At 45.9% G+C, this 24902-nt stretch overlaps 4 protein-coding genes across 4 annotated transcripts; 2 read left to right on the top strand and 2 right to left on the bottom strand.

The window, feature by feature from the left end:
- The first annotated feature begins 270 nt into the window (after positions 1-270).
- LOC135127612 (glucose-fructose oxidoreductase domain-containing protein 2) lies at positions 271-1765 on the top strand. Its single transcript, XM_064054120.1, has one exon. It carries the CDS (start codon positions 479-481, stop codon positions 1643-1645), a length of 1167 nt encoding a protein of 388 aa, XP_063910190.1. The 5' UTR covers positions 271-478; the 3' UTR covers positions 1646-1765.
- Positions 1766-1813: 48 nt separating this feature from the next.
- LOC135127614 (opsin, ultraviolet-sensitive) lies at positions 1814-6558 on the bottom strand. The gene is made up of 5 exons (XM_064054122.1): positions 6111-6558; positions 5884-6063; positions 5490-5836; positions 5002-5437; positions 1814-2055 (listed from the first exon to the last, which is right to left on the bottom strand). The coding sequence occupies exons 1-5, from the start codon at positions 6149-6151 to the stop codon at positions 1938-1940; spliced, it is 1122 nt and encodes a 373-aa protein (XP_063910192.1). The 5' UTR covers positions 6152-6558; the 3' UTR covers positions 1814-1937.
- On the top strand, positions 6431-20810 carry Dhc16f (Dynein heavy chain at 16F). Its single transcript, XM_064054103.1, has 38 exons — positions 6431-6627; positions 6837-6921; positions 7002-7104; positions 7197-7401; positions 7450-7834; positions 7889-8027; positions 8074-8167; positions 8212-8392; positions 8439-8605; positions 8651-8877; positions 8926-9100; positions 9145-9655; positions 9705-9962; positions 10007-10429; positions 10475-11039; positions 11088-11502; positions 11564-11754; positions 11802-12209; positions 12259-12743; positions 12793-13362; positions 13408-13843; positions 13893-14341; positions 14388-15058; positions 15117-15473; positions 15523-15688; positions 15759-15920; positions 15970-16343; positions 16391-17035; positions 17080-17580; positions 17625-17805; positions 17850-18029; positions 18075-18646; positions 18704-19146; positions 19191-19391; positions 19438-19850; positions 19897-20169; positions 20217-20417; positions 20463-20810. The coding sequence occupies exons 1-38, from the start codon at positions 6482-6484 to the stop codon at positions 20808-20810; spliced, it is 12306 nt and encodes a 4101-aa protein (XP_063910173.1). The 5' UTR covers positions 6431-6481.
- On the bottom strand, positions 20807-24879 carry LOC135127605 (WASH complex subunit 5). Its single transcript, XM_064054104.1, has 10 exons — positions 24668-24879; positions 24515-24617; positions 24226-24417; positions 23967-24178; positions 22498-23912; positions 22227-22447; positions 21500-22176; positions 21247-21452; positions 21047-21200; positions 20807-20997 (listed from the first exon to the last, which is right to left on the bottom strand). The coding sequence occupies exons 1-10, from the start codon at positions 24787-24789 to the stop codon at positions 20841-20843; spliced, it is 3459 nt and encodes a 1152-aa protein (XP_063910174.1). The 5' UTR covers positions 24790-24879; the 3' UTR covers positions 20807-20840.
- Between the last annotated feature and the right edge of the window lie 23 nt (positions 24880-24902).

The following is a 24902-nucleotide window of genomic DNA, read 5'->3' as shown; positions in this document are numbered from 1 at the left end:
AGGTTATGAGATAAACCATGGACTTACATTACCAACAGCTAACTTATTCGCTACATACGAAACAGCGTGTGGAACTGCCATAGCAACAACGATTATTCCAAAACTGGGAACAATCTCGTACCACATTGTAAATTTTGCGCAAAAATGTTGATAGAAGTAAAGCCAAGTGTCAATACCGGATGAACCTAGACCAGTTTTATAAGAGAGAAATGAATTAAATTTAATTATATTTAATTATATCATAAAACCTATTAGTTATAACACCTTGTTCGAAAACTGGACTATATGTCAAAAAGTTGTTGACATTATTTTGACAGATGTCAAAACACATACGTTTTCACTCATTTTAGTCATGTTTTAGCGGTTTTAAGTTAAACAGTTAGTGTTAACCTGCATTTAGCGTTAAAATCGCCGTCCCGAACACCCTTTCGTAGACTGTACCAATTTCTAGGTTATGTGTACTTAGGTCGTCACAACAATGTTGCCCGGAATCGGCCTCTTCGGCACCGGCCCCGTGGTCAAAGTCCTCGTGCCCATCCTCCGCGAGAACGGCTTCAAGATCGAGGCCGTGTGGAGCCGCACCCTGCAGGACGCCCAAGAGCTCGCCAAAGACCTCAGCATCCCCTTCTTCACCAACAAGATCGACGACGTCCTCTTGCGCAAAGACGTCGACCTGATTTTCGTCTTGTGCTCGCCCAACTTGCACGCCCAAATCTCCGTCAAAGCCCTAGGCATCGGCAAGCACATAGTGTGCGACAAACCTGCAGGCCTCAACCAGTGCGACGCTTTTAAAATGGTCCGCGCCGGCCAGTACTACCCCTCGCTCATTTCCCTCATCAACCACCCCTTCCGCTTCCTGCCCGCCTTCACCCACATGAGGAAAGCCATCAAAGACAACTACCTCGAGTCCCCCATCACTCTAATTGACATCCGCATCCAAAGCGGCTCGCTCTTCACCGACAGCGACAGCTTCGACTGGAAGTGCGACGACATCATGGGCGGCGGCGCGCTCAACCTCATCGGCAGCCACGTCGTGGACCTGGTGACCTTCCTCACGAAGCAGCGCGCCGTGCGCGTGCACGGAGTGGTGCGGACCTTCACCAAGACCACGAGCAGCATCAACGGGATCCGACACATCTCGGCGCCGGACTTCTGCTCGTTCCAGATGGAGCTGGCCAACGGGGTCTTGGTGACGGCCACGCTCAACAGTCACACGGTGGGCAGCAGTTTCCAGCAGGAGGTGATGATTTGCAGCACGAGCGGGCACCTGGTGGTGCGAGGCGGCGATTTGTTCGGGCGCAGGAACCGCGGCAACGAGGAGGTGCTGTACTTGGACGTGGAGGATCTGCAGTGCGCCGTCCCCAGCTCCAGTCTGCCGAAGCCGTTCATCAAGGGGATTTGCAAGATGGTGGCGGCGTTGAGGGAGGCGTTCCTGCCGGTGAAGGAGAAGGCGGGGTGGGTGAAGGAGCCGGTGTGTTCAGCGGCCAATTTCGATGATGGGTTGTACGTGCAGGCGGTGCTGAGTGCGATTAGACAGTCGTCGAACACGAGGCAGTGGGTGAAGGTGGACATTATGACGAAGCAGCCGGACACTAACGCGTTGCTGAGTGCGGCGGTGAGGCGGACTGCCATCTCTATGTCTTAAGATTATTTATTTTTTGTTGAGGATAGGTAGCAAAGTTTATGGATCTGAGAGATTAAAAAATGAAATTATTGTATTATATATTTTTTATTAATCCTTAGGTGTATTTATTTATACTCGAATAGTTCTAATAAAGTGTAATATCTACAAAAATACGAAAAATAAAAACAATGATTAGTCAGGAACTTTATTGAAACCTTATAGGTAAAGTTTAACACAAATTTTGGGCATTCATCATCCATGGACATAGCCTCAAATCAACTCACCAATGGTTTTAAACCACCCCCCTCCTTTTCTAAGTACTCGCCGGCTGAGTCGTACTCTGAGTAACACTACTTTGAGTGACTGCAGACTGAGAATCACCTTCCGACTCCTTTATAGCAAGCCAAGGTAGACGTTTCTGCAGTTCCACCCTACAAAACCCATTTGAATCTATACTTATATAATAAAGCTGAAGCTTTTGTTTATTTGAACACGCATATCTCAGAAAGTACTGGTTCAAATTCAAAAAATCTTTTTGTGTTGGATAGTCCATCTATCATATCTACATATAGGCTATATAACATCACGCTACGATCATTAGGAGCGAACTAGCAATGAAAAATTCGGAAAAACGGAAAAATTATTCCTCCTTTGACAGCTTCCGTTGCGTACGCTGCTTAAACAGTTAAAGTTACGTAAAAATCATGTATGACGAAATTGTTCCCCTCTAAAAGTTCTAAAGAAAAGTCCGCGACAGCATATGTCTATCTTTTAAGGTCGAGTCAGTATAACCTTTTTTATGGTAACGAAATTTGTTCTAAAATAATAATGCATTATATATAAAATTTTCGCGTCACAGTGTTTGTAACCGAACTTCTCCGAAATGGGTTGACGGATTTGTATAAATTTTTTTATGTATATTCGGTAGATCTGACAATAAGTTGTAAACTATTTTTTAAACCCCTAAGTGATAAGGGTGGCCCACCGTAAAAAATGTTTGTCTATTTTTTGGACAAAATTTTTTATTTTTATTTTTTTCAAATTTGGCATCAAAAAATACACATAACCCTAAATTTTTACCTTTCTACCACCAACTCCCATTTTTTAATCGTCTATAAAATAAATGGCCGATTTGAAAATTTTTTCATATTACGGGAATGGTTTATAAATAAAAAAAATAAGGATAACTTAAAAGAACAGTTAAAAAATAAAAAAATTCTAAAAATTTTGTATGGGAATCGCCACTTCGAATTAATTTCAATAGTTGGCGTTTCTGACGGACCTGTCGTCTAACTGACGTGTCATACAAAACTAATTCTTCCGTGCGATTGTGAAAAGTATATTGCATTTCAAATCGTTCTTTGTTTTTTCGTAAAAAAAAACGTCCTTTATTTTAAGGAAAGTCTTGGTTAAAGTGAATTTAATTACACATTGCGAAAGTTTCTTATCCATTTTGATCTGCCATTCTATTTACCTATATTCACTTTGTTGGTTTCGACAAAACCTCAAACTTTACCGTTATTCGAGGATTTAATTTGAAGTTTTCAATATTTTAAAATTCTCAAGACAAAATTTACAGATTTGATTGACTGTGAAAATAATTCTGTATCGTTTTATGAAGTTCATTAAAATGCCGAGAAGACGACAAGCTGACATAGGTCCACGAAGTCAATTCGCAATGATTTATTTCATGGGTAATTCGGATATGGTAGTTGATCAGCGTTGTGCTCATAATCAACATAATCAAACAATAATGAAGTGAGACATTGGGTGGTATGAATAAAGCTGAGTAGATACTCATATTCGAAGTACGAAGTACCTACTTCATTATTACTCTTATATACCTGAGCATCTACTCTATGTACTGAGTACCTACTTGGGAACATTGTATCTCCCCGGACACAAACTGAACATCTACGCGTTTTGTGAGCACTTAATATAGAAATGAGCATCGGCGTGGCAAATAACTGAGCTGTCTGTAGAGCAGCTTAGAAAACCAGTAGGATCGTTGTAAGAGTGAATTTTAACTAAACATGGTGACTTTCATGAACGTGGAACGTCGTCAAAAGGTGCATTCAGTTTGAAAAACACATTAGGAGCAGGAATATCGAAAACTTTTCATGTAATTAACTTTTATTTATGCATAAATTGTGCAGTGCGTTTTTTCTAACACTGGCCATAGAGATTCCCATCTCAAGGTGTCTACCACATGCTAACTTATATTTTGGTGACTCGATTTTTGCCTTGATGGTTGAATACTGTCACTGTTGTCCATCTTTGTTGTATCGACATGCTACTTGAGCATCAAATGTTACTTACTGAAGTATTAGTATCATCTAGAAAAACTAGAAATATTTTGATTTGATATTCGAGTAGATACTTCGTATTTCGAGTATGAGCATCTACTGAGTTTTATTTATATCAACCATTGTCAAAAAATTGATCGAACGTTGTTTCGACAGAACTTCCTTCGCACCAAAAGTATAATGAAACATATTCAGCATTTTCGAATTGAGTCTTTTCTTCACACAATTTTGTGATGACTTAATCAACATTTACTATCAACACGTATACCACCTTGGATTGGTGCAGTGTAATACTAGAAATAACTGTATTGTATTCCCAAAATTATCTGCGAAAATCGAGTGAGCCATTCCATCAATTTTTTGGGGGGAATAAATAAATATTCTTAACAATTTACCATGCTTACAATAACTTTAAAACGTCTGCAAGATCTCAAAGTATTCATTTTTGCAATTCTTGAGTTATTCACTAAAATAAATTGACTGATCCATATATTTTTTTGAGTCACTGTAAAAACAAATCTAAAAAATATGAATGCAATGATAAATTACGAAAATATACTGATGATCTTTTCCACATTTTAGATAGGATTTATTCGGCAAAATCTTGAGATGACGTCTTCAAGTTTTTGGGCTTAATAAACAGATATATTTTGATTGAAAACCTACCATGTCAAACAGTAACTTCAAAACGTCTGCAATATTTCAAAATTCAGTTTTGCAATTCTTGATTCAATCAATAAAATAAATTGACTCAGTGATTAATTTTTTTGAGACACCCCCTATAAGCAAAACTAAAAAATATGAATGGAATGATAAATCACAAGTGTAGTCTCATCCTATTTTGGACATTTTAGATAGGATTCATTTGGCAAAATTTTGGGCTGACGTCATCAATTTTTTGGAGGGGATAAGTAAATATATTTTGAACAAAAATTTATTATGCTTATCATATGTTTAAAACATCTGCAAGATTTCAAAGCATTCGATTTTGCAGATTCAAAATTAAATTGTAGGTGAAACGAAGTTCACGGGGTCAGCTAGTATACCCATATAACCCATAAAAGCACCCACCTGTATCTGGGGTGGCTTATAGCGTAGACGTAGGGGTCCAAACAAGCCACAAACTTACAAGCACACGCAGGAACCATCGTGACACCAGGAGTCAACAACGCCTGATCACCGAAAGCCCCGATCAGAGCAAGAACGGCATACGGAGTCCAAGAAGCCACGAACAACGAACAAATGGCAATCGCGGCCTTGGCTATCCTTAGCTCAGCCGACTGAGAAGCCGGCGATTGGTTACTCCGCAAAGACTCCACGTTCATTTTTTTAGCTTGTTCCCGAAGAGCTTTCTCATGACTGAACACTTTACTCACGATCTGGCTGTAGAAGTAGATGATTAAGGTCATGGGGATCACGTAGGAGCACGTGAAGATGACTATGACGAACACGTGGTTGTCGAAGGTGTTGGTGAGGTAGTCAAAAGAGCACGACGTTAAAAATCCCTCTAAAAAACAATTAGTGTGACTTTAATACTACTTGTACTCAAGTAAATAAACCTGGCACGAATCTTCCCCAAATTTCCAGTAACGGTAGGACAGCCCATGGAGTGGTGTACACCCACACGGCCACAATCATCACCAAAGCTTTAGTTCTGGTGATTTTACCATCAAATGGGTTAGTGATGGTGGTGTACCGGTCGTAGGCTATGCAAGCGTTGGTCATTCCTGCCCCAATCCCGGACAGAGAACCAATGAAGGCAAAAATTTGGCACCCCAGGTGACCCAGCGCATATCCTCTATAAAACGAATTGTAGATAAAAATGGGGGTTTTGATCATCATGGCGAAGTCGCAGAAGGCTAAATTGACCACGAACATGTTGGAGGCGGTGCGAAGAGGTTTAGCTCTGTAAAGTCGAAATAGTGTCAAGTCAACAAGTGTAACAAGTATTACGAGGAAAAAATCCAGATGACCAAGCCGTTGCCGATCGTCGCCATGAGGAAGAACCCGACGTAGACTAACCCCAGCAAGAAGTGGATCGAGGCTTCGGGTTCTGGGTAAATGAGCCAGTGCTCGGGGATGTGGATGAGCTCTTCTTTGGGCACATTCCACGCGAGGTTGTTTGGGCGAGAACTGGACACAAATCCAAGAATTATGGGCGACAATCTTAACCTTCTTACCTGGCTTGGAAGAGAGGAAGGGTCGAGTTACGCGAAATCATTTTCAGTGCACAGATTCACATTCCACCACAACCACCGCTTTTATACCGTCGGGTTTTATTGGATAAAGTTGACCCTAATCTTGTTAATATCATTAAAACGCAGATTTATCGATAAACAGATTAAAACACACAGGGTTAATTTTTACTTCCAGTAGGTATATGATTTAATTTTTACAAAGTGAGATACTCCTCCACTTGTGGTGTATGAATCCGTGTAGATTTTTGGAGAAGGCTTTGCAAACCGTTGGCACGGAAATAAAAAACATTTTTAGAAAATATTAAAATCCGTCTAATTTGTGTGAAGTGGACATACATTTTAAGAACAAAGAGATGGATCAACCCTTTGGGATCTGGCCAGGCTCGAAGGAGGCTTCCATCGATGAAGATGATGTCGGTGAGGGGCTTGATCAGACAGCCGAGGAGCGGGCATTGGTTGAAGACAAGCTCCTCTGCAAGCCGGTGAGCTCGTTCCATAGGTATGTCCAAGAACTAGAACTGTAGAAATTTAGAACGATTTCACTCACTATCGACGACTTACTTTGGGCCGGGATTTAGGGGGGTTTGTGTCGAAAATGAGCCAGGAGTGTTTGTTTTGTTACTATAGTTACTATAACAAAGCCACCGGGGCAGTGTTGATTGTAGAGGAAATATCGACAAAACTTTATCTATTTTTTTTTTAATGAAGGGATGGCAACGTCGTCGCGTTCCACATTCCACACAAGAAGCTTCTGGAGAAAATTGAATACAAGAAACCGACCCCAGAACCACTCGTAAGTGTTTTGTTTGCTGGTTTTTGATGTAAAATAGGCAACACACAATACACGTAATCTTCAAAAATATTTTGTTCTAGGCTGGGTTTAGAGATATCCAGGAGACCTTACTGAGTTTCAAAGAAAGCGTGTACGAAGATGAGGAATCACAGGAGGAGTCCTCAGAAACTAGTTCCGAAGAAGGTAAAAGAAAAAAATTATGTACAAAGCGTTTGAAAAAATAATCACTCATATAAAGCTTCAATTGTGTTTTTTTGTTCTCACAAACTTAGTAGCTTCTAGATTTGGTTTAAAACTCCGTAGTGGCACAGTCATAGCCTCAGTGGCACCCGAACCGGTGTTTCCCCACTCCAAACTCTACGACGTGATGAACCAAAGAGAGTGTATAAACGAAATGCGCGCTGCGGCAGACGGGAGTTTCATTTATATGACCTACACCGTTCCAAAATCTTCAGAATTGTACTCCCCGTACGCCCTCAGGTACCACCACCAACCCACACCAAGCCACCGACTATAATTTCCTTGTAGCGTCGTTCCTTTTAACAAAGTCGACAAAAGCAACTTCTTCACTATGAGCGCCAAAGGAGTCCTGCAACACATCGGCCCAGAAACCATATTCACACCCTTGGACATATGGGACCGGGAATACGAACTCTACTGCAAACTCATGCACTTTCGTACTTTTTATCGATTTCGGCTGTGGAAAGGTTTCCACTGTTGGAGGAAAGCCATAATAAGAAAAAAATTCAAATCCGCGCAGATGCATCTCAACGATAACCTCTTCATTTTGAACGACGCGCTGAGAGAGGGACTGTTGAACATCCAGAAGATGTGCCACAACATGTCGGAAGTATCGTTCATCGACGGCTCGAACATCGAGGACTTTTTGTTGTTTTACTTCATCGAAAACCAGGTTGTCATATTCGCATCCTTTTCTTTTAATGAGAAAGACAAACTTTTTTTGTAGATGGAGAAACTAGAAGTCGTTTCTGAACAACTATTCGAGTTTAGGGAAATTTCAAAGGACATTGTTTCAAATGCGTGTCTGGGCGCCCTCCTGGCTAAGGGTTTCGTGCCGAACGAACTCCTAGTGGAACCTGTGAAAGGTGAGTATTTTTAGTATGCACCGACTCGCTTTAAAAGTGTTTATAGAAAGAAAACGGGGCCACAGTGCCAAAGCCCAAGCCAAAAAAACCTCCTACATCGAACAAGCAGCCAAGAAAAAATTCTGCGTGCGTCTCACCAGGTACCACCGTCTCTTTCGTCAAACTCGTACTCACTCATTTTCAGTTTTATCATTCTCGCCGACTATTTGATGATCGACTTGATGCACAACTTGATTCTAAGATCGATGATCGATCTGAAGAAAATACTGGAGAAGCATATGAAGTTTTTGCCGTCTCAAGAATTGATAGAGACTGCTGAGTTGACGCAGGTTCTTGAAGAACCGCGCCCGGAGAATGCGCCCCAGGTAGAGACTTATTTCTGGTGGTGTCGTAGTTGAATTCGAATTTTAGCTGCCGTTGTTTATTGTCGACGTGGTTCTAGACACTGAGCGGCTCTCTTTAGATCCGTCTCTTCAAGTGACTTTGGATATCTTCACACAGGTGATGGATCTGTGGCAGGATCACTGCTACGCGATCAAGCCTTTTACAACAGACGAGACTTATAACATCTTCGTGCAGTAAGTTTGTGCTTTAGTTTTTTACTTGTACAGAGTGACTTGTAGCCCTATAATCAACGGGAAAGAGGAGGCCAGGATTTGTGGGTACGGCCCGTTGTTGATTTTTTATATAGAGGACGACAAGAAATTGGCTGTGGAACGAGAAATAGTGATTGACCACTTTGAGCTAAGTTTTGAAATGGCACAATTGTATATAGACAGGTTCGAATTTATTAGACAGTTCTTCGCGGAGGATAGCTTGGTCGAAGAGGACTCCATTCGAGAGGAGAAAGGTAAGGTACCTTTCAAGCAACACAGGAAGCAAAGACGTTTTTTTTAAGACATTGACACCTTCCGGACTATGTGTAAACGGTTCCACAAAGAGCTCGACGTGATTAACGGCGTCATCACATCCCAAGCTATGGGAATGTTAAACCTGCAACTGGAAAACCTGAAAGAGTGTGCTAAACCTGAACCAGAACGCTTGATAAGCGCCTTGGTGAAGATCCTCCCTTGGTACTAGTCCCCTTGTAGTTAACTTTTCTAACACCCTTTTGTAGGATCGGGAAGCGAGAAATCGATCGACTGAACAACGAATCGGAAGAGATGGAAACCCAATTAAACTTGCAACCCGTGACCACCGTCGACTACGTAAAATACTTGGAGTACCTCGACGACGCCAACAACGTACTGGAGAAGATGGAGAACGAGTTGGACTACAACAAGGAACTGTACGACATCATGGAAGAGTTCGAAATCCCGGTTCCAGACGAAGACATGGACAACTACCTGGGTGTCAGCGTGACCATGGCCTCTTTGAGGAACCTCGTCGACAAGAAACTCGACGAGCTTGTCATGATCACCAAGAAATTCAACGACCAAATGAACAAAGACATAAGCACGTTGATCTCGGAAGTCGGTACCATCAAAGACGAGTGCATGCAGCCGTGGTTGTACGACATCGACTCCAACATCGGTGAGGTGACCGAGTTCTTGAACGACCTCTACGATCGCCTCATTTCGTGTCAAAAGCGGGCGGCGGAATTCAAAGGTTACCAGAAGCAGTTCAGGGTGAGTACTCGTTTCATAGTACCGTGGAAACAAACTCATTCGGGTTTAGTTGGAAGTGACGAGATTCGACATCCTCGACGAGGTGATGAGCGACGTCAAGCTCCGAATGCTGCTGTGGGAGAGTGTCACGTCGTGGAGTCAGACCATGGATGAGTGGTACCACGCCGATTTCAGCGAACTCAACGTAGAAGACATGAACATTTTCGTTGCTAAAACGGTTAAGAATATCACTCTATTGGAGAAGGGACTGCCGAAGAATTTGATAGTTCCGAAGCTCAAAGACGACGTGGAGTTGATGAAGACGAAGGTAATGTTGGTACTTTTGGGGGTTGGTTTTAGTGTGAGTTTCAGCTGCCGGTGGTGGCTTATTTGAGGAACCCGTCGCTTCGTCAACGCCATTGGATCCAAGTCGAGAATATTCTTTCGTACAAGTTCAAACCAGAGGAAACTCTCACGTTGGAACTTTTGGAGAACTTGAAGGTGTTTACGTTCGGAAATGAGCTGCAGGAGGTATCAGGACAGGCTAGTAGCGAAGCTGGATTGGAGGCCATGCTCAAAAAAGTGGAAGAGTCTTGGAAGATCCTCGAGTTTGTGGTTATGCCTCACAAGGACTCCAAAGATGTTTACATTCTCGGGACCTTGGAAGAAGTGCAGACCGTTCTGGACGATAGTACCATCGCCATTACGACCATCGCGAGTTCTCGACACGTGGGGCCCATCAAATCCCGGGTGGAAGAATGGGGGCGCACTCTGGACCTTTTCACACGAACCTTGGTAATAAAAACCTTTGTGTCACACTTGCAGTAGCTTCTCCCGTAGGATGAGTGGGTTTCCTGTCAGCAACAGTGGATCTACCTGGAGGTGATCTTCTCGGCTCCCGATATCCAGCGCCAACTCCCGAACGAGTCTAAACTCTTCATCGTCGTCGACAAATCCTGGAAGACCATCATGCGTAGAACCGCCAAGATGCCTCTAGCGTTGGAAGCCGCCCTCTACCCGAACTTACTCGACGACCTCAAGAAGAACAACGCCCTCTTGGAGCAGATCATGAAGTGCCTCGAGTCATATCTAGAAGTGAAACGCGTGGCTTTCCCCCGCTTCTACTTTTTGTCCAACGACGAACTCCTGGAGATCTTGGCCCAAACGAGGAACCCTCATGCCGTCCAGCCCCATCTCCGAAAGTGTTTCGACGCTATCGCGCGTCTGGAGTTCGCCGCCAAGGAAGACGAAGTGGGGATGGCTCCAGTGGGCGGTCCAGACGAAGGCGATGCCGAAGTAAAGAGGACTCAGTCGATTTCCGCGCGAAAGAGCAAATCCATCATGGCGAAAAGCCAGTCGGTTTTGCTTCTTACTACAAACATCAACGCTATGATAAGTCCGGAAGGTGAGAGTGGAGGTGTGGGTAGTGAAGGAGGTTAATGGTTATGTTTAGGTGAAAAGGTGGCGTTGACGAAGGGGTTAAAGGCGAGAGGGAACGTGGAGGACTGGTTGGGGAAGGTAGAGTCGTCGATGTTCTTCTCGTTGCGGAGGTTGATGAAGGCATCGTTGGCGGACTACGACGAGAGTCCGCGGACGGAGTGGATGTTGAGGCACCCGAATCAGATCGTCTTGACGGTCTCTCAGATCAACTGGGCACGAGGGGTGCACAAGATTCTGGACCACCACGACGGGGTGAATCGCATGAGCAAGTTCGAGAAGAACTGTATTAGTGACCTGAACGACTTGGCGGCGGTGATTCGGACGGACCTGGATTCGGTGACCAGGAAAGTTCTGATTGCGTTGATCACCATTGACGTGCACGCCCGAGACACCATCCATAACATGGTAGTACATAAAGTTACCAACAGGTAAGGACGACTTGCTGCTAAAATTCAAACTTTAGGGAATATAATTGAAACCTTATAACAGTGGCAGTTTCGACTGGCTCAAAGTCTTGCGGTACTACTGGGACGACCATTTGGACGACTGCGTCACGCGCATGTCTTCGGCGCACTACATCTACGGTTACGAATACCTAGGAGCCTCCGGCGTTTTGGTCATCACGCCTCTGACCGACCGTTGCTACCTGTGTCTGATGGGAGCCCTCCAGCTGGATTTAGGTACTTTGAAGGGTCAACCAAACCCGAAATTCACTGAAAATTATTAGGTGGTGCTCCCGCTGGACCTGCCGGCACCGGAAAAACCGAAACCACCAAAGACCTGGCCAAAGCCTTGGCCATCCAGTGCGTCGTGTTCAACTGCTCCGAAGGCTTGGATTACAAGATCATGGGACGCTTCTTCGCAGGTCTCGCCCAGTCGGGAGCCTGGAGCTGCTTCGACGAGTTCAATCGCATCGATATCGAGGTCTTGTCGGTGATAGCTCAACAGATCATCACCATACGGAACGCCAAAGCGGCCCACCTCACCAGGTTCATGTTCGAGGGACGCGAAATCAAGCTGGTACAAAAGTGCGCCACTTTCATCACAATGAATCCCGGCTACGCCGGAAGGACGGAGCTTCCGGATAACCTGAAGGCTTTGTTTAGACCCATAGCAATGATGGTCCCGGACTACGGTAATACAAGGTACTTAACCAAGTCTTAGTGTCAGTTTTGTTGTTTCAGCTCTCATCGCCGAAGTGATTCTCTACTCGGAAGGTTTCGAATCCTCCAAGGGTCTGTCACAGAAGATGGTCCAAATGTATAAACTCTGCAGCGAACAGCTTTCCCAGCAGGACCATTACGATTTCGGTATGAGGGCGGTGAAGAGCGTCCTCGTGATGGCTGGGGCTTTGAAAAGGGCAACCCCTGACCGGAACGAAGACGTGGTGCTGATTTGCGCGTTACGCGACAGCAACCTGCCGAAATTCTTAGCCGACGACGCCGTCCTCTTCCAAGGAATCTTGAGCGACTTGTTCCCCGGGGTGGAACTCCCGGAACAAGACTACGGACTCTTCCAAGACGCTATTGTGCATTCAATGGTGCGCAAGAAACTCCAGCCTGAGACGTGCATGATCCGGAAGGTAATCCAGCTCTACGAAACCATGATCGTGAGGTGGGGCGTCATGCTGGTAGGACCCACCGGCGGCGGGAAAAGCACAGTCTTAAACGTAAGTCCACGAATTCGTCAACCCCAATCATCAGACACCATTATTTCAGACTTTAAAGCGAGCCTTGATCAAAATGCACGACGATGAGATCGAAGGTCCGAACTATTTTCCAGTTCACACGTACGTCATGAACCCGAAGGCGGTCACCGCTGGTGAGCTCTACGGAGAAGTCAATATTTATACTCTGGAGTGGCGGGATGGCTTGATGGGTATCATGATGCGTCAGGCGGTTGGGTACACCAACGAGGACCATCAATGGATCATCTGCGACGGTCCCGTGGATGCCGTCTGGATCGAGAATCTCAACACTGTCTTGGACGACAACAAGATGTTGTGTCTTGCGAATTCCGAACGCATCAAGTTGACGCCGTACGTCCACATGATCTTCGAGGTGATGGACCTGGCGCAGGCTTCGCCCGCTACGGTGAGTAGGTGCGGGATGGTTTACATAGACCCGGGGGAGATCGGGTGGTTGCCGTTTGCCAAATCGTGGGCCGAACGGTACGAGGAAGAGATTCTGAACCCCGAAATGAAGACTTTCATGGTGAGCTTGTTCGAGCACGCGATAGACAAAGGGTTCAACTACATCAGAAAGCACTGCGAGTATTCGATTCACCAGGTAAGACGAAGAGTGGCTTGGGGGTCGTTACGGTGTTGTGTTTAGGTTGATATAAGTAAGGTGGCCATGATCTGCGCTATCATCGACAGCTACCTGAAGATACCGAACCCTTTGGAGAATATCGGGGAGAAGAGCAAAGTTAAGAGCTATCTGTGTCAGATCTTCGTTTTTGCGTACGTGTGGGGGTTAGGGGGCAACCTGACCGAAATGTCACGAGAGAAGTTTGAGACTTACGCTAGAGAGCAATTCGATGACCACCAAGACGCGAGATTACCACCAGGTGCTGACCTTTACGGAGTCTACATGAACGAAGTGGAACGGCGCCTGGATCCATGGGCGAAAATCCTACCGACTTTCACGTACAAGACCGAGACCCCCTTTTTTGAAATGTTAGTACCTACAAGCGATACTGTGCGTTTTGGGTTCGTCATGGAGAGACTAGTATCAGTCAATTATCCCGTTCTTTTCGTCGGAGACACAGGTACTCTACTTTGTAATGAAGCGCTTAGTTAACTGAAATTTGTTCGTAGGTGTTGGCAAATCCGTCGTCGCTAAAGACGTTCTAAACCGGATGTACGAAACGGGACTCTACGTTCCAGTGACGTTGAATTTTTCGGCACAGACGAGCAGTTTTAGGACACAGGAGATCCTCGAGCTGAAGCTTGAAAAGAAGAAGAAAACTCTCCTCGGGGCTCCCATGGGCAAGAAAATAATACTTTTTGTGGACGACGTGAACATGCCGAAATTGGAGACTTACGGGGCCCAACCACCAATCGAGCTTCTAAGACAGTTCCTCACGTATAAGGGTCTCTACGACCGGGAGAAACTCTTCTGGAAGGAAATCCGCGACGTGATCATCACGGCGGCCTGCGCCCCACCCGGGGGAGGACGAAATCCGCTCACCCCGCGCTTCGTGCGTTTCTTCGGCATGATGCTGATCCCTCCACCGAACGAATTTTCCTTGAAGGCCATATTCAAGGTAGTGTCACAAACAGAATGTACAAATCTAGACTATCGCGTTCCAGGCGATCCTGAGGGGCTTCTTCTTCGACTTCTCCAACGAAATCCGTGACTTGGCCGACTACATGGTCTCCGCCGCCGTGGAGATCTACATGCGCATAGCAACCGATCTACTCCCAACCCCCGCCAAGAGCCACTACGTGTTCAACCTCCGCGACCTCTCCAAGTGCGTCCAGGGGGTCCTCCAAGCCGATTCCGGCACCATGCGCGAGGAGGCGGCCATGTTGAGACTTTTCTACCACGAGTGTCTGCGGGTGTTCCACGACAGGTTAATCAACGTAGAAGACAAATCCTACTTTTACTTCTTGATGAGGGAGATCTGTGGGAGGAATTTCGGCACGGCGGTCTTGGCACTCCCCGACACCCCCATCATCACCAAGCCGCCGCTGTTGTTCTTCGGGGACTTCATGCAGTTCGGGGCCAACAAGGAAGACCGCATCTACGAAGAAATCAAGAACGTGGAGAAGATGAAGAGCGTGCTTCAGGACTACTTGGACGATTACAACCTCCTGGAATCCAAAGACATGCATTTGATTTTCTTCATGGACGCGATTGAGCACTGCGTTCGGATCGCCAGGATTCTTCGGTCGGAGCGCGGCAACGCCCTGTTAGTGGGGGTAGGTGGTATGGGGAAGCAAAGTCTGACGAGGTTATCTTCACACGTGAATGCCTACAAGTACGTCTAGGTGCTAGTGGAATGCAGTTAACACATCCTTGTTAACACATCCTTGTAGATGTTTCCAGATAGAGCTGACCCGGAATTACGACCGCGGTTCCTTCTTTGAAGACTTGAGGAAGATGTACTTTAATGCTGGGGCTAACAACGCGAATTCCGTGTTTCTGTTTACCGACACCCAAATCGTCCAGGAGGACTTTTTAGAGGATATTAACGGGATTTTGAACTCGGGAGAGGTTCCGAATTTGTTTGAAGCTGACGAGTACGAAAAGGTCATCATCGCTTGCAGAGATTCGGCTAAGGCGTTGGGGATAGATAGTGGAAACAGGGATGGAATTTATGACTTTTTTATAAGTAGGGTCCGGAATAATCTGCATTTGGTGCTTTGTATGAGTCCTGTGGGAGATGCCTTTAGGTACTTTGTGATATTATGGAGATGGTTGTCGTGACGTCGTTTTTTGTAGGCGAAGATGTCGGATGTTTCCGTCGTTGGTGAACTGCTGTACCATCGACTGGTTCGAAAAGTGGCCAACCGAAGCCCTTCTTTCCGTTTCTCTGAGTACTTTAAAAGATTTAGGTAGCGAGGAAATATGCCAGAGCTTGTCGGCGATTTGCGTCACTATACACGAGGTAAGTCTCCCTGTTCCGCCCGTCCGTCTGTCTGTCTGTCTGTCTGTCTTACTGTTGCAACTTTTCGCAGAGTGTTGAAGCCATGACGGAGCGTTTCTACCACGAGATGCGTCGACACTACTACACCACACCCAGCAGTTACTTGGAGCTCTTGAAACTGTACAAGCAGATGTTAGAATCGAAGAAGAAAGAAGTGAACTACAAGCGGGACAGAATCCAGAACGGACTACAAGTACCCAATTCTCTTACTCAATTTCCGCCAAATCAAAACCTTTTTCCAGAAACTCTACGAAACCAACTCCGTTATCGAATCAATGAGAGAAACCTTGAGCGCTTTGGAGCCCGTGCTTGCAGAGAAGTCCGTCGCGGTGGATGACCTGGTGGCCCATCTGGGCAAGGAGCAACAGCAAGCCGATAAAGTGAGGGCCATCGTGAAGACCGACGAAGAAGTGGCAAAAGCGAAAGCCGAGGACACTCAAGCTCTGGCGGACGATGCCCAGAAAGACCTCGACACGGCGCTGCCGGCTCTCGAAGCAGCGACCAAAGCTTTGGACGCCCTCAACAAAAACGACATCAATGAAGTGAAGTCTTTCGTGAAGCCGCCGAAGCTGGTCCAGTTCGTGATGGAGTCCGTCTGTCTACTTCTAGGGGCAAAGTATGCTTGTACGACTCGAGTGTAAAAGTGGGTAATCGGGGTTTCAGGACTGACTGGGCAAGTGCAAAGGTCGTCTTGGGTGACACCAACTTCGTCAAGAAACTCATGGAGTACGACAAGAACCACATCCCTGATCTACTCTTGCGAAAACTCAAAACTTACGTCGACCATCCGGATTTCGTCCCGGATAAGGTCGGCAAGGTGTCGAAGGCTTGCAAGAGCATGTGCATGTGGGTCCGAGCCATCGACACCTACACGAAAGTGTTCAAGATCGTGGAACCTAAGAGGAAGAGACTGGAACAGGCGGAGAGAGAGCTGAACCAGGTAATGGGGCTCCTGCGGGAGAAACAACGACAGTTGGCGGAAGTGGAGGCACAGATTGCCGCTCTAGAAGCCAAGTTTAACAAGACTTTAGCTGAGAAGGACGCTCTGGAGGCCGACATGGAGCTCACTTCCAACAGGTTAAATCGGGCCGGACGTCTCAACGTGGCTTTGGGCGACGAGCAAGCTAGATGGGAGATGTCGGTCAAAGATTTTGCCAACGACTTGAAGAACTTGCTGGGGGACGTGCTGGTGTCGGCGGCTTTTGTGGCGTACCTCGGGGCCTTTACCAGTTCGTACCGCAACGAACTCGTCAACTTGTGGGTCGAGCAGTGTAAAGAGTTTATGATACCGTCGTCGCAGAATTTCAGGTTGGTGGGTCACGAGTGTGTCTTTGGTTACGATTTTCTTGCAGTTTGATTACGATCTTGGCCGACCCCTACGATATTCGTATGTGGAACTCGTTCGGTCTTCCTCGTGATACCGTGTCCACGGAGAACGCCATCCTGGTCACGCGAGCCAGCCGATGGGCTTTGATGATCGACCCCCAGGAGCAAGCGAACAGCTGGATACGTCAGATGGAAGCTGCGAACGACTTGAAGATCGTGAAACTGACGGACTCCAACTACTTGAGGATCCTGGAAGCGGGGATCCGCACCGGCAAGCCGGTGCTCCTGGAGGAAGTCGAGGAAACTTTGGACCCGACTTTGCGGCCAATCCTTATGAAGCAGACGTGGATGTCGAGCGGACGTTTGCTCATACGGCTAGGGGACTCGGACGTGGAGTACGACGCCAACTTCAGGTTCTACGTGACCACGAAGCTCGCCAATCCGCACTACTTGCCGGAGATTTGCATCCAGGTGACGGTTGTAAATTTTACTGTGACCAAGTCTGGACTGGAGGACCAGTTATTGGCGTAAGTAACACCCCTTAGAGTCACCTTGTATTCACGATTTTTAGCGACGTGGTGCGTCTGGAGCGACCCGACTTGGAAACGCAAAGAAACGAGCTGATCGTGAAGATCAACGCCGACAAGACGCAGCTCCAAGCCATCGAGGACAAAATCCTGAAGCTGCTGTACCAGTCGGAGGGGAATATTCTGGACGACGAAGTGTTAATCAACACACTGAACGAGAGCAAGGTACGAAGATGACGAGACCCCTCGACACTACTCTTGTGTTTTAGGAAACTTCGGCTGTCATCGCCGCACGACTTTTAGAGACGGAAGCAACCGAACACAAGATTTCCGAAGCGCGGGAGAAGTACCGAACTGTGGCCATCAGGGGTTCGGTGCTGTACTTCGTGATCGCTCAACTGGCCGAAATCGACCCCATGTATCAGTACTCCTTGAAGTACTTCAAACAAGTGAGTAGAAATCGTAGCAAGACTTCTACTCACCCCGTTGTCTAGATCTTCAACACGGTCATAGAAACCAGCGAGAAAAGTGTAGACCTGAAGCAAAGACTCGCCACTCTCCTGAAAGAAATCACTCTATTCGTGTACACTAATGTATCCAGAGGTCTCTTCGAGAGACACAAGCTCGTGTACAGTTTCATGGTGTGCGTTGCCATTTTAGAAGACAGCGGAGAAATTTCGGAATTTCAGTGGAACTTTTTACTCAGAGGACCGATAGGTGCCAAGATCAATCTACCGGAGAAACCTCAACATCCCCAAATCACCGACGCGATGTGGCTGGCGGTGAATTTTCTGTCGGTTTCGTTGGAAGAATTCAAAGAACTTCCGACAGAAATCACCAAAACGATGAACCTTAAATTGTCTGAGTTCTCATTGGGGATAACGCTAATACCGAACACGACCGAGAAGAGTCACGTCGACTGGAACGCGCAGCTAGATGACTTCAACAAACTAATCCTTATTAAGACCCTCAAAGAAGAAAAACTAGTGTTCGCTATAACCCAGTTCGTCAAAACCAAGCTCGGGAAGACGTTCATCGAAAGTCCGCAAGTCTCCTTACAGATTTTGTAAGTACTACTAAGTACTACTATGAAAATTAGTATTGGCGTGACTGTCCCTTTCAGGTTTCAAGACACATCCAACATTACACCTTTGGTTTTCATTCTGAGCGCGGGCAGCGACCCTTTCGGCTCTTTCCAGAGGTTCGCCGAAGACATGGGTTACAAAGAACGCATCAAATCCATATCCCTCGGGCAAGGACAGGGACCCGTCGCCGAAAAAATCATCGAAGTGGCACTGGAACGCGGCGACTGGGTCTTCCTCCAGAACTGCCATCTAGCCACGTCTTGGATGATCCCCATGGAACGCCTGATCCAGAAAATCGCGGAGCAAGCCGCCAAGGTGCACAAGGAATTCCGACTGTACATGAGCTCGATGCCGTCGAAGTCGTTCCCGGTGTCGGTACTGCAGAACTCGGTCAAGGTGACGAACGAACCGCCGAAGGGCGTGCGGGCCAACATCAAGAGGGCGTTCACTGATATGCTGCCCGATTTCTTCGAGGACCACCGTGAGTAATTTAGCTTTGTTGGGGTGGTACTAATGAAACGACAGCACTGAGGCAAAAATGGCGCAGTATGCTGTTCGGGTTGTGCATGTTCCACGCCATCATCCAAGAACGGAAGAAGTTTGGCCCGCTGGGGTGGAACATCACGTATGAGTTCAACGACAGCGACCGGGAGTTTGCTTTCAACACTTTGAAGATGTTTTGTGCTGAAGGGACGATCCCGTGGGACGCTTTGGAATATTTGACAGGTGGGAGAAGTGGTGGGTTTCGGTGTCAATATTGTTGTTGTTTTAGGGGAAATCACGTATGGTGGAAGGGTCACCGACTACTGGGATTTGCGATGTTTGAAAACAATCTTGCAGATATTTTTCTCCCCCCAGATACTAAAATCGGAGTATAAATATTCACCGAGTGGAATCTACTATTGTCCGACGTTCAGTAAGCTCTTGAATTACCAAACTTTTATCGAAAGCCTTCCGATTTTGGAAGAGCCGGAGATTTTCGGGATGCACGAAAACGCCAATTTGGCGTACCAGATTAAAGAGACTCAGACTATAATTAACACGATCATGGAGAGCCAGCCGCAGACATCCGGGGGAGCTGAAGGGGCACAAACTGACGACATCGTGTTCGACTTGGCGACTGTGGTAACCGAGTCGATAATGCCAAAAATTTTGACAGACGAAGCCAACGTCAACATGTTTAAGGTAACTTGTATTGATTGTTGACAAGTCATGACGTGCGACGTTTTAGAGAGACGACAAAGGACGGCTTCCGTCGCTCACCACAGTCTTAATGCAAGAAGTAGACAGATACAACATTCTCCTCAAGCTGATCCACTCGTCGATGGACAACCTCAAGAAAGCCATCAAGGGTTTGGTGGTCATGTCAGAAGCGCTGGAGGAGGTCTACGTCTCATTCACCAACAACCAGGTACCCAAAATGTGGTCCAAGAAGGGCTACAATTCTTTGAAGAGCCTCGGAAGCTGGATTCGCGACTTGATTCTGCGCTTGGACTTCATAAAAGTGGGTAATTGTAACCTTGAAGACGCGATATTCATTGTTTCGTGCAGACTTGGGTCAAATACGGACCCCCTATTTCCTACTGGCTCTCGGGCTTCTACTTCCCTCAAGGTTTCCTAACCGGGACTTTGCAAACCCACGCCAGGAAGTACAACCTCCCGATCGACGAGCTCAAATTCGACTTCGAGATACAAAAGGTTTTGCTTAAGCAAGAAATCGTGAAAAAGACTCACGACGAACTGGAACGCGAGGTACAACGCTACAGGGTGTAAGAACAAACTGACCAATTCTTTCAGGATAGTGGTATTTACAGAGGACTGTCGCCTCCACAAGACGGTGCGATCATCCACGGGATTTTCCTGGACGCTGGGCGATGGGACACGAGGATGAACAAACTCGTTGATGCTAAACCCGGAGAAATCAACCCGCTTATGCCCGCTATTTGGATGCTCCCGAAGACGGTCATGCCCCAGCACGACAAACGATACGTCACACCGCTGTATAAAACGTCTATACGGGCTGGAGTTTTGTCCACCACAGGGCATAGCACCAATTTTGTGATTGCGGTGTTGCTGCCCACGGACAAGCCGCAGAGTTACTGGATTCTTAAAGGGACGGCGTTGTTGACACAAATCACTGATTAAGTTTTAGATTTTATTGTAAAAGGTCTACAATTAGCCGGTTGGGGCGATCAGGGTTTGTTCCAGGTGGTAGATTTCCTCAGGGATGCACTCTTTAAGGAAGTTTCTCGACGATTCGGAGTAGTTGGTGTAGGTTTCGAGGAAGTTCATTGCTAGGGATACCTCGACGGGTAACTCTGAAGCCTTAATACTAAAATGTAACGTTGTGGAGACTATTTTCACGAAAAAATTTGACTCACCTGATGTTATACCTTGTAATTTGTGTAATGTAGTTTGAAAGCAATTTAATAAAACTGTTGTTTAACTTGCTATGGAATTGTTTAATAATCGTGTGTACGGCTACCGCGAACGCCGTTCCATCGATCTGGTCCGAGTTTCTCTTGTTGATGTTTCCTGAGACGAAGGGTCAAAATTGTGCCCACACTTACCAAAGTCTTACCTAATTGACGAAGAAGGAAGATCTTGTTTAGGTGTGCTACCACAAACATGAAAACAATCACGGCATAACCTTCGTCACACCTAGACGTGATGTAGATTTTATTGAACGGGTTATTCAAACCCGAGTAATCAAAATAATGCGATAAGTTAGCCATGAGGTCTTCACTGGGAGTATAATCCCCACTAGTGACATCGAGCAACAAAGCCCTAGAAAACCAACTGACTAACCACGACCCCCACTAAGACAAACTCACTTGCTCAAGGACCTCAGCGACGACTCCAAATTCTTCGCGTTAAACTTACACGACTTATTCAAATGAAACGCGATCAAGTTCCTCATTAACTGCAGCTGCCCTACCAAAAGAACGCAATCGAGAAATTCGTTCCAAATCTTGGTAGTTCGATTAATGCAGTTCTGATAGAACTTCAAGGGATTGGGAGCTGAATCAGCCGCACCGATTTCCTTTTGGATGCTCGACAAAATATTGTGCCAGGAGTTCGTCTTGGTGTGTTTGTTTTCCAAGAACCCGGAGAGCTTCTGGAGGTTGGAAATGATCATGAAAGAGAATAGCCGGTCCAAACCCACCAGGCCCGAAATCTCGATAGCCGAGGCTACGAGGGTGATGGTCTCCTTGTTAAGGATAGGTTTGTGGGACTTGATGTCGTACCAAGAGGACGTCTGGTCGAGATAGACGCTCTGTCTGGGGTCGGTTAAGCGAATTATTTCTCTGGCCAGACGCCCGATGAAGTTTTCGCTGATGTTATCAGTGGATGGGTACAAGGGTATAGGGACGTAGCGACTCTGGAACGCACTTTCCCAGGTATGGACTTTGTTCCGGAGAAACCCGTTGCATTCTTGTTCCACGTTGTAGTTTATTATTCTGGTGACTTCTTCTTGCCAGATTTTTAGACCGTTGATGTTGATGTAGTCCTGAAGTCGGTTAATTTCGGGTAATAGTATTTAACCCAACTTTCACTCACCTGTATATACTCGAACGAGCGTTTATAGCCGTCCATGATTTGTCCTAGAGCCACTAAACGTTGCTCCAGCTCTTCGGCTTTCGCCCTTTGGTTAAAAATAAGTCCGGAATGTAAAGCCTTTGAAATGTATTGTACTAATTCTTTCCGAATCCCGTCCTCGAGGAGTTGCTTCGGATCTAGGCAAATCACACCCACTAGAGTACTCTTCATCATTCTCATCCCTATACAAAAACCTATAGCCACCACAAAGCTACCAACCGAGACAAGTTACCTTGACTGAAAACCGAAATCGAGTGAGTGAGTTCTGCAAACTCAAACCTTTCGTTCAATTGTGCGTAATCCTTTAGTTTGTCTTTATCCAACCGCGTGGGCAACTCCTTCAAAATCGACGTCTGAATCTCAATAATCCTGGCCATCTTCTCAAACATCATCTTCGGGATGATCTGAAGAACCTTCCTCACGTAGATCTCCAACTCACTACTGTAGTACTGCGACACTGAGATCAAATCTTCACTGTGAGCCTGATTGATTCGCAGAAGCGGCACTTCCAAAGCGGACGACAATTTCAAGAAAATGGCCCTCAGTTTGATCACTAAAGTAGGCTCCCGTTTGATCCCCAGCTGCATGATCGGGGTGAACGAGTCGATCAATTCCCACGCGTAACTCAAATCGCCGATGATTTGCAACGTAATCAAGACATCTTCCTTGATGTTCATGTTCCTGATCATCTGATGCATACACTTCCTCGTTTCGGACAAAAACTGTATCACTTGCATGTTGCTTTCAAGCTGGTGAAACTCCTGCACTTCTTCCAAAGCCTGAATCAGCTGCACAATCTTCCTCGACGACGCCCCATCATCTTGAGCCAAACTCTCAACTTGTTTAGAAATCTCCAAGAACCACTGTTGCAAGTTCTCGTTCTTTTGGATCCGAGTGAGAGGTTTCGTCCCGCTGAACACCTCCGAGAGTTCCACCAGACTCTTGAAACTCTCCTCCTTCAACTCTTTCCATTGTTTTTCCTTTTCGGTGAGGAGGTTCTTGTAGATGTCTCTAGTAATGAGCTCCAACTGAGCCGTGTTGAGTAACAGCTTGAACAGCTGCACTTGATCGAACTTGGATTCCGTCAACACTAACTCTCTCAGTTGTTTGAGTTTTTTGTTTTTGTCAAACTTGGGTTTGATGTTAGTGTGAAGCATCAACCAGCGGATCGTGAAGTTGCAGTCTCTGAGGAGGTTGATGATGTTGTTGACGTCTTTGAGGAGGTTGTCTTTGGTGATGTTGCCTTCTTTGAGCTTGAGGTTGGTGGATTTGAGTAAAGGGACGATGCTGGAGCCGTAGCTGTTGGCGTAGCCTTTGATGTTGACGGTTTCTAGGGTGTTGTTAAGAGCGAGCTTGGCGGCTTTGAAAGCCTCCCAGGTTTCGGATAGGTTGACGATGAAGCCCATGTAGACGGAAATCACCCAGTTGTCTGGGAAGTATTTATCGACGATCTCGCGCATGATGGCAGTTTGGGAGTGGAGAATGTTGGTGGAAAAAAATAGGCAGACGTATAGCATGGAAGCTTGGTGGGCTAAAGCGGTACTTCGGTGTTTGGGGAGGGGGTACACGGCGAGCTGACCGTAAATGTCGTCGGAACGGAGGTGACCTATGACTATATCTACGTACGTAGATTTAATAGGCACTCGCCTATTATCACCAAAAATCAAAAATTTTTAAATTAGTTACAAGTTTCAACATTACCGGAAATAATCCTCAGGATAGTTCGCAGGTTTTCTGGGGGTATTAAAACCGGTGTCCCGTAACAACTTGCAAACGTCGTCGATTTGGCTCTGGGTGTCGCTTCTTTGTGGTGTGTACCGGTAGTAGGACACTAGAAGTCGTTCGCGAATAGTGCCGTCAATGTAAGCGTCGATTATTAGCAACATTAAACCATACAAATACAAAGCTTCACACTAAAATGATCAAGTGTAGAGCGAGTCGTGGAAGGTTATATTATTACGAGTAGTTGTTTTCCTTCCATGTCGGCAAAAATCGTCTCTAGAGACTGGTGAATGTGAAACCCTTCCTCTAACTCCCCCAAAAAGTGATTCAAATCGGTAATGTACGTGTGTATACTTTCAAAAGTTAGGTAAAATCGGTTTATCATTTCAATGTGGTTGTCGCGGAATTCCTCATCGAAGTCTTGCAATTGCTAAAAGTTGTTTATTTTGTTTTTAATTTGAATTTACCGCCAATTATTAGTTAACCAATCAGCGCTCAATTTTTGACGTTTAATACAGTGACCCTACCTCTGAATTTTCAATCTTGTTGTTTTGGGCCTCCTCAATTTTGAAGTAGCTAAAGTCCATAATAATGTCACCATATTTCTGGACATCCTCTTTATTTGCCAATCTATAATTATTACAATTGGGGGCTTAAAGTTGCAAATATTTCTGTCAAACCTGTATGTCTGAGGGATGTAATCTTTCAGTCGAAGCAGTTCTGCAATAATCGCGTTGCCTCTAGACACCAACTGCAGAATTGTTTGTCCGCAGACGTTATTTTCGGCTAGAAAGTCCGGCATTTTCACTAACAATAACAACAAACATAAAACAATTTTACATTGTTGTACAACTGTCAAAAGCGCTAGTCACAAATGTACATACTTACACAAATGTATGGAGACGCGTCGCGACA

Source organism: Zophobas morio, unplaced genomic scaffold (assembly GCF_036711695.1).
Source record: "Zophobas morio isolate AGI-343-1 ecotype UQ-CSIRO unplaced genomic scaffold, CSIRO_AGI_Zmor_V1 ptg000012l, whole genome shotgun sequence".
Taxonomy (NCBI): domain Eukaryota; kingdom Metazoa; phylum Arthropoda; class Insecta; order Coleoptera; family Tenebrionidae; genus Zophobas; species Zophobas morio.
This window is presented reverse-complemented; position numbering and strand designations above follow the sequence as displayed.